The sequence below is a fragment of the Bos taurus genome, chromosome 16 (genome assembly GCF_002263795.3).
Source record: "Bos taurus isolate L1 Dominette 01449 registration number 42190680 breed Hereford chromosome 16, ARS-UCD2.0, whole genome shotgun sequence".
Lineage (NCBI taxonomy): Eukaryota > Metazoa > Chordata > Mammalia > Artiodactyla > Bovidae > Bos > Bos taurus.
This window is the reverse complement of record NC_037343.1, coordinates 911,834-930,447: the sequence shown is the minus strand read 5'-3', so window position 1 is coordinate 930,447 and position 18,614 is coordinate 911,834. Positions and strand designations below refer to the sequence as shown.

Sequence of the window (18,614 nt, the reverse complement as noted above, 5' to 3'; positions counted from 1 at the left end):
GGAAAGGAGTACAACAGGCTGTATATTGTCACCCTGTTTATTTAACTAATATGCAGAGTACATCATGTGAAATATCAGGCTGGATGAATCACAAGCTGGAATCAAGACTGCTGGGAGAAATATTAAGAACCTCAGATATGCAGATGATACCACTCTAATGGCAGAAGGTGAAGAGGAACTAAAGAGCCTCTTGATGAAAGTGAAAGAGGAGAGTGAAAAAGGTGGCTTAAAACTCAACATTCAAAAAACAAAGATCATGGCCTCCAGTCCCATCACTTTATGGAAAATAGATGAGGAAAAAGTGAAAACAGTAACTCATTTTCTTAGGCTCCAAAATCACTGTGGAAGGTGACTTAAGCCATAAAATTAAAAGACACTTGCTCCTTGGAAGTAAAGATATGACAAACCTAGACAGCATATTAAAAGGCAGAGACATCACTTTGCTGACAAAGGTGTGTATAGTCAAAGCTATGGTTTTTCCAGTAGTCATGTATGGATGTGAGAGCTGTACCATAAAGAAGGCTGAGCATCAAGAATTGATGCTTTTAAACTGCTGTGCTGGAGAAGACTCTTGAGAGTCTCTTGGACAACAGGAGATTAGAACCAGTCAACCCTGAATATTCATTGGAAGGACTAATGCTGAAGCTGAAACTCCAATACTTCGGCTATCTGTTGTGAAGAGTTGACTCACTGGAAAAGACCCTGCTGCTGGGAGAGCCTGAAGGCAGGAGGAGAATGAGCAACAGATGATGGGATGGTTGGATGGCATCACTGACTCAGTGGACATGAATTTAAACAAATTCCAGGCAACAGTGAAAGACAAAGAAACCTGGCATGCTGCAGTCCATGGGTCGCAGAGTCAGACTTGACTTAGCAGCTGAACAACAACCACAGCATTCTGACAGGTGTGAGTTGCTGTGTCATTGTGGTTTTGATTCGCATTTCCCTGATAATTAGTGATGTTGAGCATTTTTTATGTGCCTTCTGGGCATCTGCATTTCCTCTCTGGAAAAATGTATATTCAGTTCTTCTGCCAACTTTTTAAGCTTTTTTTTGTTTTTAACGTTGAGTCGTGTAAGCTGTTTATATATGTGTGGAATATTAATCCCATATTGTTTCCTACTGTTTATAAATATTTTCTCCCCTTTAGTAGGTTGCTTTTTCATTTTGTCTATGGTTTCCCTTGCTGTGCAAAAGACTTTAAGTTTAATTAGGTCCCATTTGTTGTTTTTGTTTTTATTTCCAATACTCTAGGAGATGGATCCAAAAAAAATATTGCTGAGATTTATGTCAAAGAGTCTTCTACCTATGTTTTTCCTCTAGCAGTTTCATAGTATCCAGTCTTACATTTAGGTTTTTAATCCATTTTGACTTTATTTTTGTATGCAGTATTAGAGAATGTTGTAATTTCATTCTTTAACATGTAACTATCCAGAAGGCAATGGTACCCCACTCCAGTACTCTTGCCTGGAAAGTCCCATGGACGGAGGAGCCTGGTAGGCTGCAGTCCATGGAGTCGCTAAGAATCGGACACGACTGAGCGACTTCACTTTCACTTTTCACTTTCATGCACTGGAGAAGGAAATGGCAACCCACTCCAGTGTTCTTGCCTGGAGAATCCCAGGGACGGCGGAGCCTGTTGGGCTGCCGTCTACGGGGTCGCACAGAGTCGGACTCGACTGAAGCGACTTAGCAGCAGCAGTTTTCCCAGCACCACTTGTGAAAAGATCATCTTTTCTCCATTGTGTACTCTTGCCTACTTTGTCGCAGATTAACTGACCATACGTGCATGGGTTTATTTCTCGGATCTCTGTTCTGTTCCATTGATCCGTGTGTGTGTGTGTGTGTCTGTGTGACTACCATACTGTTTTGATTACGTAAGGCAAGGAATGTGATTCCTCCAGCTCTGTTCTTCTTTCTCAAGATTGTGTCAAGATTATATTCTGTGTCTTTTGTCTTTCCATACAAATGTGAAAAGTGACATTGGTATTTTGACAGCGATTGCACTGAATTTGTAGATTGCCTTGGGTAGTATAGTCATTTAAACAATATCAATTCTTCTAATCCAAGAACATGGTGTATCTTTCCATCTGTTTGCATCATCTTCAGTTTCTTTCGTTGATGTCTTATAGTTTTCAGACTACAGATCTTTTGTCTTTTAGGTAGGTTTATCCCCAGGTATTGTATTCTTTTGGGTGCAATGGTAAATGAGATTGTTTTCTTAATTTCTCTTTCTGATATTTCATTGTTAGTATATAGAAATGCAGCCGATTTCTGTATATTAATTTAGTATCTTACAACTTTACCAAGTTCATTGATGAACTCTGGTAGTTTTCTGATGGTGTCTTTAGAATTTTCTATGTATAGTATCATATCATCTGCATCCTCTTCTTTATTTCCACTTTCTCTCTTGGTGAGCTCATCTAGCCTTATGGATTTAAGCACTATCTACATGCCAATGGCTCTCACATTCACATCCCCAGCCCAGACTTCTCTCCTGAACTCCATCCTCGTATATCCATCCAGCTGCCTGCTCAACATTTCACTGAGGTATTTAATAGATACAGACAATTCAACATGTCTAAATCTGAACTCCTTTTACTGCTCCCACAACTTGTATCACCTATAGCCTTTTCCACCTTGGATAATGCACATTCCATACTTCCAGTTGCTTAGAACTAAAATCTTGGTCATTCTCAACTCTTCTTTCTCTCACACTCCACATTCAAGCCATAAACAAATTTTTCTTTCTTCCAAATATATCCAGAATTAAACAGATCATGGCATATTCATTCAATGGAATTCTAATAACAATGAGAAAAAAAAAAAAAAAAAACAAGCAAAACCTAGTATTTCATTCAATAGTACAGATAAATCTCAGACACAATTTTAAGCTTCAGAAGCCAGACAGAAAGGAGGATATACTACTCAATTCCCTTTATGAAAGTTCAAAAACAGGCAACATCAATCTATGGGGATAAAAGAATAGTGATTATCTTTTGGAAAGTACCTTAAGGGTGCTGAAATTGTTCCAAATATCGATCTGGGTGGTAGTTACACAGATATATCCATATGTGAAAAAGTTTATTTAGCTGTACATGTAAGACTATGTACTTTATTGTGTGAATATTTTATCCCAATAAAAAGGGTGTGCTTAGTCCCTCAGTCATGTCTGACTCTGCGACTGTATGGACTGCAGCCCACCAGGCTCCTCTGTCCATGGGATTCTCTAGACAAGAGTACTGTAGTGGATTGCCATGCCCTCCTCCAGGAGATCTTCCCAACCCAGGAATTGAACCCAGGTCTCCCTCATTGCAGGCAGATTCTTTACCATCTCAGCCAACCAGGGAAGGATACAGTAAAAACAATAAAAAATGTTAAAAATTGAAAGTGTACACCCAGAATTAATCACTTCTTACCATCTCCTCTGCTTGCTATTTTATCATTCTTATTCAAGTCACTTCCCTCTTCTCTTGCCTGAATTTCTGCTTTCCACTCTATTTCCACACATCAGTCAGAGTGAGCATTGAAAACCTAAGTCAGTAATATCATATCACTTCCTTGTTCTAAACCTGTAATAGCTTCCCATTTCCCTCAGAGTAAAAGCCAATGTCCTTCCAGTAGCTTCCAAGCCAGCAGTTTATAAACTTTTCAGCCTTATCTTCAACCAGTCTCTCCTTTTTTCTCAGCTGCACAGACTTCCTTGCTACCACTTTGGGTACATTTCTTCCCCAGAAACTTTGCTCTAATTATTTCCTCAGCGTGGATTATTCTCCCAATATCTGCATGGCAGAGTTCCTCATCCCCAAGTTTGTGCTCAAACAGCATCTTCTCAAGAAAGCCTCAATTATCACTCCATTAATAATTGCAAAACCAACACCACCACCACCACCCCCAGCCCGCCAGCCCCTATCCTGGCATTTCCAATTTCATTTGCCCTGCTCTTTTTTCTGTTTTAATTGGAGGAAAATTGCTTTACAGTGTTGTGTTGGTTTCTGCCATACAACAATGCGAATCAGCCATAATTCTATACACATCCCCTCCCTCTTGAGCCTCCCTCCCTCACCCCATCCCACCCCTCTAGGTTGTAACAGAGTGCCAGGCTGGGCTCCCTATGTTTTACCTTCTAACACTCTACATATTAGGTTTTATGTTTTTTATTTAGCATCTGTCTACCAACCCAACTAGCCTGCAAGCTCCATGAAAATCTTTGTTCTATTAATGAATGTATTTCAAGTGTCCATAAAAATGCCTGGCACATAGGATGCCTCCTATGAATGAATGAACAGATATCTCTAAATTAGGGCCCTGTGTGGAGACAAATTCAGTTCACTTCAGTTGCTCAGTTGCGTCCGACTCTTTGCCACCCCATGAATCACAGCACGCCAGGCCTCCCTGTCCATCACCAACTCCCGGAGTTCACTCAGACTCACGTCCATTGAATCAGTGATGCCATCCAGCCATCTCATCCTCTGTCGTCCCCTTCTCCTCCTGGCCCCAATCCGTCCCAGCATCAGAGTCTTTTCCAATGAGTCAACTCTTTGCATGAGGTGGCCAAAGTACTGGAGTTTCAGCTTTAGCATCTTTCCTTCCAAAGAAATCCCAGGACTGATCTCCTTCAGAATGGACTGGTTGGATCTCCTTGCAGTCCAAGGGACTCTCAAGAGTCTTCTCCAGCACTACAGTTCAAAAGCATCAATTCTTCAGTGCTCAGCTTTCTTCACAGTCCAACTCTCACAACCATACAGGACCACTGGAAAAACCATAGCCTTGACTAGATGGACCTTTGTTGGCAAAGTAATGTCTCTGCTTTTTAATATGCTGTCTAGGTTGGTCATAACTTTTCTTCCAAGGAGTAAGCGTCTTTTAATTTCATGGCTGCAATCACCATCTGCAGTGATTTTGGAGTCCCCCAAAATAAAGTCTGACACTGTTTCCCCATATATTTCCCATGAAGTGATGGGACCAGATGCCACGATCTTCATTATCTGAATGCTGAGCTTTAAGCCAATGTTTTCACTCTCCTCTTTCACTTTCAGCAAGAGGCTTTTTAGTTCCTCTTCACTTTCTGCCATGAGGGTGGTGTCATCTGCATATCTGAGGTTATTGATATTTCTCCTGGCAATCTTGATTCCAGCTTGTGCTTCTTCCAGCCCAGGGTTTCTCATGATGTACTCTGCATAGAAGTTAAATAAGCAGGGTGACAATATACAGCCTTGACGTACTCCTTTTCCTAGTTGGAACCAGTCTGTTGTTCCATGTCCAGTTCTAACTGTTGCTTCCTGACCTGCATATAGGTTTCTCAAAAGGCAGGTCAGGGGGTCTGGTATTCCCATCTCTTTCAGAATTTTCCACAGTTTATTGTGATCCACACAGTCAAGGGCTTTGGCATAGTCAATAAAGCAGAAATAGATATTTTTCTGGAACTCTCTTGCTTTCTTGATGATCCAGCAGATGTTGGCAATTTGATCTCTGGTTCCTCTGCCTTTTCTAAAACCAGCTTGAACATCTGGAGGTTCACGGTTCACATATTGCTAAAGCCTGGCTTGGAGAATTTTGAGCATTACTTTACTAGCATGTGAGATGAGTGCAATTGTGTGGTAGTTTGAGCGTTCTTTGGCATTGCCTTTCTTTGGGATTGGAATGAAAACTAACCTTTTCCAGTCCTGTGGCCACTGCTGAGTTTTCCAAATTTGCTGGCATATTGAGTGCAGCACTTTCATAGCATCATCTTTCAGGATTTGAAATAGTTCAAATGGAATTCCATCACCTCCACTGGCTTTGTTTGTAGTGATGCTTTCTGAGGCCCACTTGACTTCACATTCCAGGATATCTGGCTCTAGGTGAGTGATCACACCATCAGGATTATCTGGGTCGTGAAGATCCTTTTTGTACAGTTTTTCTGTATATTCTTGCCACCTCTTCTTAATATCTTCTTCTTCTGTTAGGTCCATACCATTTCTGTCCTTTATTGAGCCCATCTTCGCATGAAATGTTCCCTTGGTGTCTCTAATTTTCTTGAAGACATCTCTAGTCTTTCCCATTCTGTTTTTTCCTCTATTTCTTTGCATTGATCACTGAGGAAGGCTTTCTTATCTCTTCTTGCTATTCTTTGGAACTCTGCATTCAGATGCTTATATCTTTCCTTTTTTCCTTTGTTTTTCGCTTCTCTTCTTTTCACAGCTATTTGTAAGGCCTCCTCAGACAGCCATTTTGCTTTTTTGCATTTCTTTTCCATGGGGATGGTCTTGATCCCTGTCTACTGTACAATGTCATGAACCTCTGACCATAGTGGAGACAAATTAGGGTTAACAAATCAGTTACCCTCCTCTCCTGAAGAACAGAGTTCTGAAAGCAGGTGGTAGGAAGATAGTCCCAAAGGCCCTCTCTACCATGACCAGGGCTACAGAGAGTGGATGTGGAGTCAGGCCCAGACAACCAGCCCAAGCACTGCAAAGGGTCAGGGGCTGGATTCCAGCTCTCCAGCTACCCCTACTCCCACCATAGACAGGTTGGGATTTTCTACTTGGCCACCTTGGCATATAGGAACCCACAACTTCAGCAGCATCTAAGCACCCCCAGACAGAGATAGAGACCAATCCAACCCACCCATCTCTGTATCCCCAGGCCCCACAAAGTACCCAATAAATGGTCAGTACAAAAAAGTATGTTTATGAAATAGACAAATGGATATAACCAGCTCCCTAACTGAACAGCTCTCTGCGATCCTGCTAAAGAAAAAAAATTCCAAGGTGAGGAACATTGCAAGATAAGATGTCTGATCTCCTTTTTTGGGGGAAGGGGTCAGGGAAGTCCATTGCCAGCTTCCCCACTCTGTCTGCCCACCCCCAAGCCAGTATTTCCAAGGAGATACGAATACCAAGGCCCACCTACCTGTCTTTCCTCTGTATCCCACCCCACCTTCAGCTGCTAGCCTTTTCTTTCTTCTGCAGCAGCTGATAGCCTCCTCTGGGCTTGAGTTAAGAGACTGAGGCTAAAGAGGTGATTCATGCAGTTCAAGGAGTCAGGTACCCTTCTTCCTCTCTGTCCTGTGCCCACCCTGCCGGATGAGGCCAACCAGGAAGTACCATACTCCAAGCCCCTCTCCTCTAGGGGGTGCTCTCCTGACCAAGACACAAAGAAACAGGATGCCCAGGCCTCCTGTGGACTGGCCTTGGGGCCCAGTCATTCCTGCCCTACCTAGCTCAGAAGGGCAAGTGAGCAGAGAAATGCCACATGCAGCTATGGAGATTTGCAGTTTTCATGAAACTGGGCAGGAGGAGCAGGGAGAGTAGGAGGACAAGGAGTTGGGGAATATTTAAATTGTAAAATCTCTTACAGGTAGAAGCTGTGCCATTTACTAGGAGGCACAATCCAGAGTTCTAGGCTTGGCCCTGATCCTACAAACAATGTGAACTGTGGATATCACTGTAGTGTCATTTGTAAAAATTTAAAAATCAGTAATAATCTAAAAAGTCAAAATTATAAGAATGAATCAACAAAATGTGATAATCATTTATTTAAAAATGTTTACAGTATGGCTATTCTGTGCCAGGCATGGGATAGACATCAGTATGTGAGCAGATGTGTTCCTGCCCTTTCGGTGCTTACTAAATCCAGAAAGAACTACCTGGGCCAGGAGAGATGGGAAGGAGAAATATATCCAACCTAAGTAAATAACAGAGGAAATGAAACTGGGTTAGCTGAGGAGGGGGTCAGAGAAGGCCTCTCTATGAAGGTGCTGCTTTAGCTAAAACCTAAAAGATGAGTAAAAAGCCAATTCAATATTATATCATTATAAAAATCCTTAGAAAATATTTTTATTGATGGGGAAATGCTTATAACATTAAGTGAATAAAATAGGATATAAAAATCATTGATGTACTCAACTACATAAAAACATAATTATCTATCTATCCATCTATCATCTATGTGGGAAAATTTTCTGGAACACCAGAAAGTTAACAGTAGTCATGTGCAGGTGGCAGAATTACTGGTAATTTTGGAGACCTGAGTGGCTCAGATGGTAAAGAATCTGTCCACAATGTGGGAGACCCAGGTTTGATCCTTGGGTTAAGAAGATCCCCTGGAGGAGGGAATGGTTACCCACTCCAGTATCCTTGCCCAGAGGACTCCATGGACAGAGGAGCCTGGTGGGCTACAGTCACAAAGAGTCAGACATGACTGAGCTACTAACATTTTATCATCTTTATTCTTTTCTATATTTCTCAAAATTTTTACAATAAATATGGATTGCTTTTATGCTTGGAAATAAATATAAAATGTCAGGGCACAGCCTCTAAAACTCTACCCCATGATCTCTGGGTAGAGGGGTTATCCAGAAGGTATCTTGGCTGTTCCCTTGCTTCCAAGCAGCATTTCCACCGGGGTATCTTGCTCCTAAAGCACTTGGAGGCTTCCTAGATGCCATTCCAATGCCAGCTAGTGGGAGCTTTCACCACTGAATCTAATCCAGAGTGCTTAGCACGATCTTTAACATAATCCATCTGAAGGCTATCCCTAGTCCAAGCAAAGACACTATTTTTTTAATCACAAAGCTGACATCTCTCCATCACTTTTCCCTTCTAGACCCATCATGAATTTGCTGGCAAGCTGTAGAGGCTGAATTTCTCTGTTCTAGTCCTTGAGGATGATTGCCTTTTACATCAGAGGCTGGGGAACAACAGTCAGAATGAGGAGGAGAAAACAGCCTGTGGCTGAGTGACCTTGAAAACGCTGGAACTCTGTGCTTCTGTTTCCTCTTCTCCACATGTGAGGGAGTTGGGCTTCAGGGTTGCTGTCACTCCTCTTCTGTCTCAGACACTCTAAGCCAAGGAGTAACCCATCCTTAGACAGAGGAGCTAGAGGTGACCTATGTCTTCTGAAAACAGATGGCGCCACAGAAGAGCAATTATTCTGGGACCCTGAGGCCACAGATGAGCGCCTGCTGGTTCAAGAACAGGAGGCACTTAACCTGTCCAGAAAAGCCCAGGGTGGCTGGAGAGTTGGGGTTGCCTAAATTGATGCCTAAGAGCAAACATACCTTAATCTATCAAATTTCTTTCCCTGTCAGAGCTCTGGTCCAGTAATCTGGCCTCCCCCACACTCTGCTGTACTTCCCTGGTCAGCAGCCCAGTTGGGCAGGCCTCCAGCTGTGGACAGAGGCAGGGCTGCCAGAGGCTCAAATGCCCACTGGAGAAAAGGTGAGGAGGGAGAGAGAGCCGTCAAGCATGGGCTGGAGCAGAGTGTAGAGTCCATGGTAAAAATAAGAGGAGCAAAATCACCCCCACTGACAGCCTGGAGGCAACTCCTCCTTAAATCCTATAGCTTCTAGAGGCTGATTCAAAATACACATGGGCTCACTAGTTAAGGGCTTCCCAGGTCGTGCTAGTGGTAAAGAATTGGCCTGCTAATGAAGGAGATATAACAGACAAAATGTGGATCACTGGGTCAGGAAGATCCCCTAGAGGAGGAAATGGCAACCCATTCCAGTATTCTTGCCTGGAGAATCCCATGGACAGAGGAGCCTGGTGGGTTACAGTCCATAGGGTCACAAAGAGTTGGACACAACTGAAGCAATTTAGCATGCATGCATGCATGCACTAGGCCTGGATTCAAATCCTCTCTCTGCTCCTGATAAGATATTTGAGCAAATTACTGAAATGTTCTGAGCTTTAGACTTTAGTTTATCTATAGAAGTATCTAGAATGGGGATAATAATCTCTACCAGCAAGAAACTATGAGCATTATGCTTTATCTCATTTAATAATAATAAAAAAAATATGACTACTTCACAGGGGGCCGGTGGTAAAGAATCTGCCTGCCAATGCAGGAGATGCGGGTTCAATCCTTGGGTTGGGAAGATCCCTTGGAGGGGAAAATGGCAACCTGCTTCAGTATTCTTGCCTGAAAAATTCCATGGACAGAGGAGCCAGGCAGGCTGCAGTTCATGGGGCAGCAAAGAGTTGGACATGACTGAGTGGTTGAGTGCACGCACACACGCGCACGCACACACACACACACACACACACACACAAATATAGTACTATGTGTAGCTCATCACCACTAGGAGCTAAAAAACACAACACAATCTTCCTAGGATTTCAACAGAGTATTGGCAGGAGTCATGATGAGAAATAACCATAGAAAGTTAGAGGTGAAAGGAACCTCAGAGACCTCAAATCCAGAATGCAGGTAGCAAGGGGCGGGGTGGCAAAGAGGAGGCTCAGAGAGATCAAATAGCTTATTAAAGGTTGAACAGCTAGTTTGTAACACAGCAAGGTTCAAACTCATGTATTTCTTACTCCCAAATGCCCATTACCCCTTCCCCCCACACCAACCCAGATGACAGACAGATTGTGCTCAGATCCCCTTTCCACAGACAGGGCTTTGGTGGTTGGGGAGTGGCACTCCTCACCATAACAAGCCCCTGGTGTAGGTATCAAGATGACACAGTGCCACCAAGAAAATCCAGGGGTTCCCTAGAAGCAGGAAATGAGAGGGATAGGGTGTCCATTGCCAAACATGTGGAGGTACTACACAAATAACCCGTAAAATACATGTAAATAACCACAGGTTATTGATGAACCAACAATTTAAACTTTTTAAAATTGCTGTTACTTCCAAATGGAAAGAAATAAAAGTTGTGGTTGACCGGTCCAATCATGCCTTGCTTAGTAAGGGGTCCAGCTAATTCCTGTCACTGAATGCCCCATACATACTTCACCAATGCTTAGGCAATGCTACTCCCTGGCTCCCAGGGTCCCATCCGCCTCGGACTGGCTTGTCAGGGCAAGCAATCAGGTACGTGGGGGCCTGTGGCTAAGAGGTATTCTCCCAGCCCGGTAGCCTGCTGACTCCAGCTGCCCAGAGTGGAGCCGTGCATGCTGTTCCTCCTGCAGGAGGGACCCGGGCAGTGACCAGCAAGGACCTGGAGGAGTCTGTCACTTCAGCCCAGCCTCTGGGATCCCAGCTTTGGAAGCCAGGCCTGGCAGCCTTTTTCTCGCAGGCACTATTGATACGTGGCTCTGAAGCAGCTGCCTGAGCTGGTATGGGCAGCTGTGGTCCTGATCCTGAGGTGGGAAGCCAGGAAGACAGGCCACAGCAGGATGGTTAGAGGTCAGACCCCTGGGAGGCCTGCCTGAGGCTTCACCGTGTGACTCTGAACACTCATCCAATTCAATTGACTTTCATTGAGTAGACATTTGCTATGTGCCAGACACTATGCTAGGCATTTTAGAGAATCTGTAAGAATTAACAAAATGTGGTCACTGCTAGGTTGCCGCCCTTGAGGCATGACAATCTAGCAAGGGAGAAGAAACATGTATAAATATAGTTTCGTAGTAGTTTGACACCTCCCGGGGAATGTGGTGTGTTGTGTGTGTGCACATGTGTGTGTGCACATGTGTGTATGGGCATATGTGTTATTATATAAGAGCTGAGCGTGTGGGGCGTGGGAGTACAGGGCTTGCCTATTCAGACCCATATGTTAATAATGATAATAAAGCAACAAAATAAACCTACCACTTAAGGACTGCATATAATGCTAATTGTATAATACAGTACTAAGTGCTTTATATGTAGGAATTTATTATATTCTTCCAAGCACCCTAGAAGGAAGGTACTATTATTAATGTCTCCTTTTATTGACATGGAAATTAAAAATGAAGGAGGTGAATAAGTGACTTTCTTAAAGTCATAAAGCTAGGAATTCATAGCAAGGATTTGAACCCAGGCCTGCAGTCTTAGCCTCTACGCCAAAGCCTCTGCTTTGGCTCTCCAGTGATAGCCCCTAAAGACCACCACCTCCCCCGCCGCCACTCCGCCGCCCCAAGGCTGAAGCAAGGAGTGGCAGAAGCTGCCTTCTGCAGGAATGAGCCTGCAGTTCCTGCCAGCACAGCCATCCCCACCCCCACAGGACAAGTTGGGCACATTCTGTGAGTCTGTGATCACTGTTACATCACGGCCAGGCCTTTGTCTCACCTTGGCACCCACTCAGTAGACCACATTTCTTAAGCAGCTTTCCTATATTCACACATCTGCATGACTTTCCGATTGTGGCAACACTTTGTTGTAATGGCCAGGCTCAGAGGCCCAGACCACTCTAATGGACTGAAACCAGGTTCGTCAGCACAGGCCAGCCGTGACCTGGGGCTGATAACAGCATGAAGGCCCCTCAGCTCACAGGCTTTGTGGGCCGCCTTCCCCTCTTGCTTGAGCAGCAGTCTTCACCTTTCCTAGAAAACTCGGGTGTTGTGAGGGGGGTAAGCAAGGCAGAGAGCACGGCATGGAGGGGCAGGACACGGGGGGTCAGGAAGGAAGGGAGGCTGTGGGATTAAGGCTGCGTTCCCAGCCAGCCCCAGGAGAGCCTCTGGATCTGTTTCCCCTTGACCAGGTTCCACTTCACCTCCCTCACAGAATCATGTTGAAAAGAGGTGGAAAAAATGGCGCATTAAAGAAGCTTTGAAAAATTAAATGTACAAACAGGACAAATGTGGGTGCCTAGGCTTGCTTGGGAAAATTATCAAGTGAGGCCAGGGGCCCCATGTCCCAGGTATGGAAGCTACTCCAGGGATGGCTGGTGACAAAGATGGCTAGAACTTCACAGTAGAGAGGGAATCTACCAGTGAGAAGATTTAAGGAGGAGGCAAGCACGCCTCACAAGAATGTCCCAGCAAGGCAGCACTGGCAGTGTGCCCAGGCATTTGCTGGCACTTGGTGGCCCAGGCACTGCCTGGTGATGAGCCTATGGCCTGGCAGGCCCAGGGAAGGAACCCCAGTGTGGGCTTGACACCTGCGTGAGAGGACGGCCATTATTGGGCCACCCACTCTAGTGCTGCCTGGACACAGCGTAAGGACCTCTGCTGTGACTGGAGAAACACCCGTTTCACAACAGAACGGGATCATTAAGAGCCTGTCTCCTCCTCCCTGCAACAGAGATTCCGTAAGTGGGAGTTGGGCAGAGGTAATCAGACTGCTTAGGTTCGACAGGATAGCCCTGGAGCTTGGAGCTGGCTAGCGCAGGGGTATCTGGAGAACAGGAGAGCTATGGAGTATCTTTAGGAAGCTTTCCCAGGTCTGGCTAGAGAAGCAGCATCCCTGTCTGCAGTGTGTCACCCTCAGCCCACCCAAGCAACCTGCTCTGCTCTTTCTACTTGCCTCAAACAGGTGGAGTTCAGCTCCACCACCTAGCCCCTCCCCACCACCGCCTCCGCGGGCCGGACAGGCAGCCTCAGGTGCCCTGGCCGGATCAGGAGAGCAGCAGCAGCTTCAGCTCTGGGGGCCCAAGCACTACTAGGTTCACATTCTTCCAACCACCCAGCCCCTTCCTGCTTCAACTTCAGTTCAGCTTGGCGCTGCAGAGTGAGAGCTGGGGCATAACGGCCCAAGGAAAGTCCGGCTCACGTGGGGTTTTATGTTCTACCTTTTATCCTCTTCACATGGCCCTCGAGCCTCCCGGTATGGGGTACCTGCAGCTGCTCTAAACTCACCTGAGTGGGATCTTGACACGGAGGTAGCGGTCAACAGCAATTGCCAGCAGGGCCAGGATGGAGCTCTGAGTGAGGATGAGGACAGGGCAGGCGACCTTGAGGCAGGTGTGGAAGTAGGTCCGCGGCCCAATGTTGATGAGGATGGCGAGCGGGATGACCAGAGCGCCCACCGCCACATCAGCCACTGCCAGTGACACGATGAAGCAGAAGGTGGCATCCCGCAAGGCCTGATTCACCTTCACCGCCCAGATCACCAGCACGTTCCCAGGCACAGAGACCAGGGCGATGAGCACCTCGATGCCAATATATGCGGCCTGGAAGGCCGAGATGGAGGGCGGCATGGTGGGCACAGGCTGGGCACATCAGCAGACAGGCACCAAGGGGCAGGAGGCAAGCACCTGTGGTCACGGAAGCCTAGGGTGGGAAGGCCTGCCTGGGGGGAGGGGAGCCAGGCAGCTCTGGAACTCCAGCTGCCCTTTGGAGATGTGCCCCACTTGGCACATCTAGTGCCTACCCAAGCCGATGGGATACGCTAACCCTTTCTCTGCCTAATCTCTGTCCCCTCTCCTTGTCAACCCCAGAGAATCCATTCAACAACTTAAAATAGCAGCACTCACTCCTCCACTGGCTTTTTTTTATCAGGTGTGAGGCAGTTCCCAGCACACACACAACCCACAGGGCTCCGGGTGCCTGACTCTACCTACCCATGCTCATAGAACAGGATGCAGGGAGCTCACCATCCTGTCTGCTGGGGGCCAGCGAGTCCCAGAGGCGGTGCTCAAAGTTCTGGGCACCTGGTGCCTCCTGAGGCTAGAGGCTGCGCCAGACTGGGCTGGGCTCTGGGCTCCGCGCAGCGGTTCACCATCCTCCAGGCTCCCAGCCCTGCCTTTCAAGCAATCACATGGTGCAGCAGAGGCTCAGACTGGACGCTTTTAAAGAGGTAGCGCCCCAGTTTCGCACCTGGGACTGGTCTGGCAGACGCGGGTGTGGAGGACTGAGCCCAGCAGCGGCCAGGGTGCGGGGATCCCCGTCTCCCACTTTGCCGGGCATGCATGCCATAGCACCCCCCCCCCCCCCAACCTGAGACACGGCTGGCTCCTGCTTCCTAGCTGTCCCCAGTCCCGGTCCGGCTCTGCCAGGGACCCTCGTAAACATTCGGTCCCGGGGTGGGGGGGATTCTAGGAGTCCCTGTCAGCCCTTTCCTTCATCCCCACTGGGGATGACCGGCAGGCGAACGAGGTACAGACTTACCAAAGCTGGCAGAGCTCCGAGCCACCTGAACGGCTCCGTCCAAGCGCCCTCCTACCTCCACGCCGTGCGCAGTCGCTCGCTCCAGGGATGCTTGAAGAATCCAGAGGGAGAGTAAACTGGCTGAGACTCAACTCTGGCGCCCGGCGCCTCCGTCGCCCGGCGCGGGAGCGAGGCTGCCGGGCTCCGCACAGCCGGAGCGGCGGGGGCGGCCCCGGCCCCTCCCTCCTGGGCCTCTGTCTCCTCCCTCATCCCCTCCTCTAAACAAAGGCCGTGATTCCGAGTGAGAGAAGACCTTTCCGTAGGGTCTGATGTGCGAATCCAGGTCACAGCAGGGCATGGCACCTGCGAGTCTCTAGGACGCCCCTTCTCCATTTGCCTCAACAGTCAGTTGGAAGCCCTGGCACACTCTCCTACCCCTCAGAGCTGAAACCCTCCTTTCCCATGAAACCAGCCCCTGCATTTTCTTAGGCGCTAATGTTCTTCCAGTTGACTCATTGGAAAAGACTCTGATGCTGGGAGGGATTGGGGGCAGGAGGAGAAGGGGACGACAGAGGATGAGATGGCTGGATGGCATCACCGACTCGATGGACCTGGGTTTGGGTGAACTCCGAGAGGTGGTGATGGACAGGGAGGCCTGGCCTGCTGCGATTCATGGGGTCGCAAAGAGTTGGACAGGACTGAGTGACTGAACTGACTGAATGTTCTTCCAGCACACGTTGCTTTGAAGGCTCTATCCTGAGTCAACACGTTCGCTTTACCTCTATCTTTCAGAACACCTTTTCATCTATTAGCAATTCCCATTTTTCAGATGAGGGCACCGAGATGCAGACAAGTGACCTGGCTTCACAAGGTCATTTCCATCAGTGCCACCTCCTCTTGTGCCTCGTTTCTTTTCTCTATCTCCCTCTTCATAGCACAGTACGTAAACCATGGGTATCCAGTCCAATGTCCACGTGTTATTGATAAAGAAGCCGGCCGGTGGAAGGAAGAGACTTTTGTAAGTTACCATAGCGAGTCCTAATAGAACTGGAGCAAGAAGCCAGGCTGCTGACTCCCCGCACAGTGCTCTCTCCACTCTCCTCCATCCGGACCCCTCTCTTGGCAATCTCCTGCCACAGTTTCAGTTTAGGTGGGCCACTGGTACTGCCTCAGGACCACCCCAAGGAAGATGCTCACTCAGACCGGGTGCCTTACAAAGATCCTGACCTGAGAAGTCCTTGCTCATGGATATTGGAAAAGAGCTCTGAAAGGGCAAAGAGTCAAGTGGGGGGAGCCCAATGCCACCTGGCCACACCCAAGTCCCTGAGGTCACTGCACTCTTCTTGGGTTTCAGGATGTCAAGAGAGGGGTTCTGTTGCGAGGTGGGTGCCTACTAAAACTGCCGTTTGCCATCTGCCTCTACGAGGGTTAGGTCACTAGCCACTGCAGTCACTGACTTTCAACACAGGAGTTCGGGGCAGAGATCAAGAATAAGGCACTCTAATGAGTTTTATATTGTAATACTTGATTCATGGCTAAGTGTTAAAATGAAGCTACGTGATCTCTGGTTGTATCTGTCTATATGTCTGTTAATATCATCTAACTTTGGATGATATTAGCTCTACTTAATTGGCTTAAAGAAAAGAGCTTATATAAATTTCTCAGAATAAAAAATTTGCCAGAATGAATTTTGTACTCACATGAACTGGGAAATTTTTAGTATTAAATTAATACCTGGTATTAAAGTTTTGAGCCACCAGGGAAGCCCAAGAATACTGGAGTGGATAGCCTACCCCTTCTCCAGGGAACCTTCCAGACCCAGGAATCCAACCAGGGTCTCCTGCATTGTAGGCAGATTTTTTTACCAGCTGAGTTGCTATCAAGTCGCTTCAGTCGTGTCCGACTCTGTGCGACCCCATGGACTGCAGCCTACCAGGCTTCTCCATCCCTGGGATTCTCCAGGCAAGAACACTGGAGTGGGTTGCCATTCCCTTCTCCAATGCATGCAAGTGGAAAGTGAAAGTGAAGTTGCTCGGTCGTGTCCAACTCTTAGCGACCCCATGGACTGCAGCCTACCAGGCTCCTCCATCCATGGGATTTTCCAGGCAACAGTACTGGAGTGGGGTGCCATTGCCTTCTCCCACCAGCTGAGTTACCTAGTATTAAATTAATACCATCTAAAATCACTGCAGATGATGGCTTCAGCCATGAAATTAAAAGATGCTTGCTCCTTGGAAGAAAAGCTGTGACCAACCTAGGCAGAATATTAAAAAGCAGAGACATGACTTTGCTGACAAAGGTCTGTCTAGTCAAAGCTATGGTTTTCCCAGTAGTCATGTACGGATGTGAGAGCTGGACAATAAAAAAGGCTGAGCACCAAAGAATTGATGCTTTTGAACTGAGGTATTGGAGAAGACTTTTGAGAGTCCCTTGGACAGCAAAGAGATTAAACCAGTCCATCATAAAGGAGATCAGTCCTGATTATTCACTGGAAGGACTGATGCTGAAGCTGAAGCCCCAATACCTTGGCCACCTGATGTGAAGAGCCAACTCATTGGAAAAGACCCTGATGCTGCGAATGAAGGCAGGAGGAGAAGGAGATGACAGAGGATGAGATGGTTGGATGGCATCACTGACTCAATGGACGTGAACTTGGGGGAAATTCTGAGAGATGATGAGGGACAGGGAGGCCAGGCATGCTGCAGTCCACGAGGTTGCAAAGAGTTGGACACGACTGAGTGAATGAACAACAATAAAGCTTGTTGATTAATTAATATGGACATGTCTTTAGAGACATCGATATTTTAGTGTAATACTCATACTGTACCTAAGCTTAATAGAAGTCAAATAAGGTCTTAACATCTATTGCAAATTTGTCAGCAAGAGAAGTAACTTGGTATGATGAAATTTTTATAAGTAAAATATAAACAAGATAAGAGCTTCTGGGTGAACTCTTTAGGAGTAATTCTATTTTAGGAATATCTGTGCATGTGTATGTGTGTTCAGTCATGTCATGACTGTAGTCTGCTAGGCTCCTCTGTCTATGGAATTTTCCAGGCACAATACTGGAGGAGGTTGCCATTTCCTTATCTAAGGGATCCAGGGATTGAACCCACAGCTCTTGCATCTTCTGCACTGGCAGTCAGGTTCTTTAGCAGCTGAGCACCGGAAAAGCCCCCCCAGGAATGTTTACTTAAAAATAATCTCTCCAGGTATTTGGTAACTTAAAATTTTAGAGTTGTGCTAAGTTAAATGATAGAAGTTTATCATTCTTAAATAAAATAAGATACTGAAATTTTAATTACTAAACATCGGCCTCCTTTCACAGAGAAACCAAAGGTATTCACTACTATTAATACATATATTTGGTGCCATACTGAGATAGTTGATATAAAAAAGTACATGTTTTTAGCAATTGTTATTGATATTTATGCTTTCCAGTCTACAGGATGTTAATGTAGTAGACAGTTCACAATTGCTTACTTTTTAGTTTTCACTAGAAATTAAGGTTTTTAAGAGTTGAGGATTCTAATTTAAATATCATTAAAGCTACTGGAAATAATAAAAGTTTCAGTATGCAGTAAGAAAGTAGGATGTATGTTTTCAATAAAAGAAGATATGAAGAATGGAATTGCATTTCATTAAGGAAAAGAAATTTTGTCCTAGAGCTGGTTGTTTCTGGATGGAGAAAATAAGGGATAAACTAATATGGATATAGAAAGTGATGGATAAGGAGCCTTGAGAAGAGATTTGTGCATGATTAAGATGGACTAAATTTTGAATCAATTTTAAAAGTAAACTGTGGAAATTTAAATTTGACTTTTCTCTCTGTTAAGAGAACAAAGTTTTCTTAAAATGTTGATCTGCTTTGATAGCAGATTTTAAGTTCTTTAC

The 18,614-nt window shown here is 46.1% G+C and overlaps 1 protein-coding gene across 2 annotated transcripts in view; it reads right to left on the bottom strand.

Moving 5' to 3' along the window:
* ADORA1 (adenosine A1 receptor) overlaps window positions 1-14,822 on the bottom strand; it is a 41,225-nt gene extending 26,403 nt beyond the window's left edge. Inside the window, exons 1-2 of one of the 2 annotated variants that reach the window (XM_005216653.5) lie at window positions 14,742-14,822; window positions 13,491-13,923 (exon numbers count right to left, since the gene is read on the bottom strand). In XM_005216653.5, the coding sequence (XP_005216710.1) occupies window positions 13,491-13,831 (341 nt within the window). In that variant the 5' untranslated portion in view covers window positions 13,832-13,923; window positions 14,742-14,822. 2 annotated transcript variants of the gene reach the window in all.
* Window positions 14,823-18,614: the final 3,792 nt, after the last annotated feature.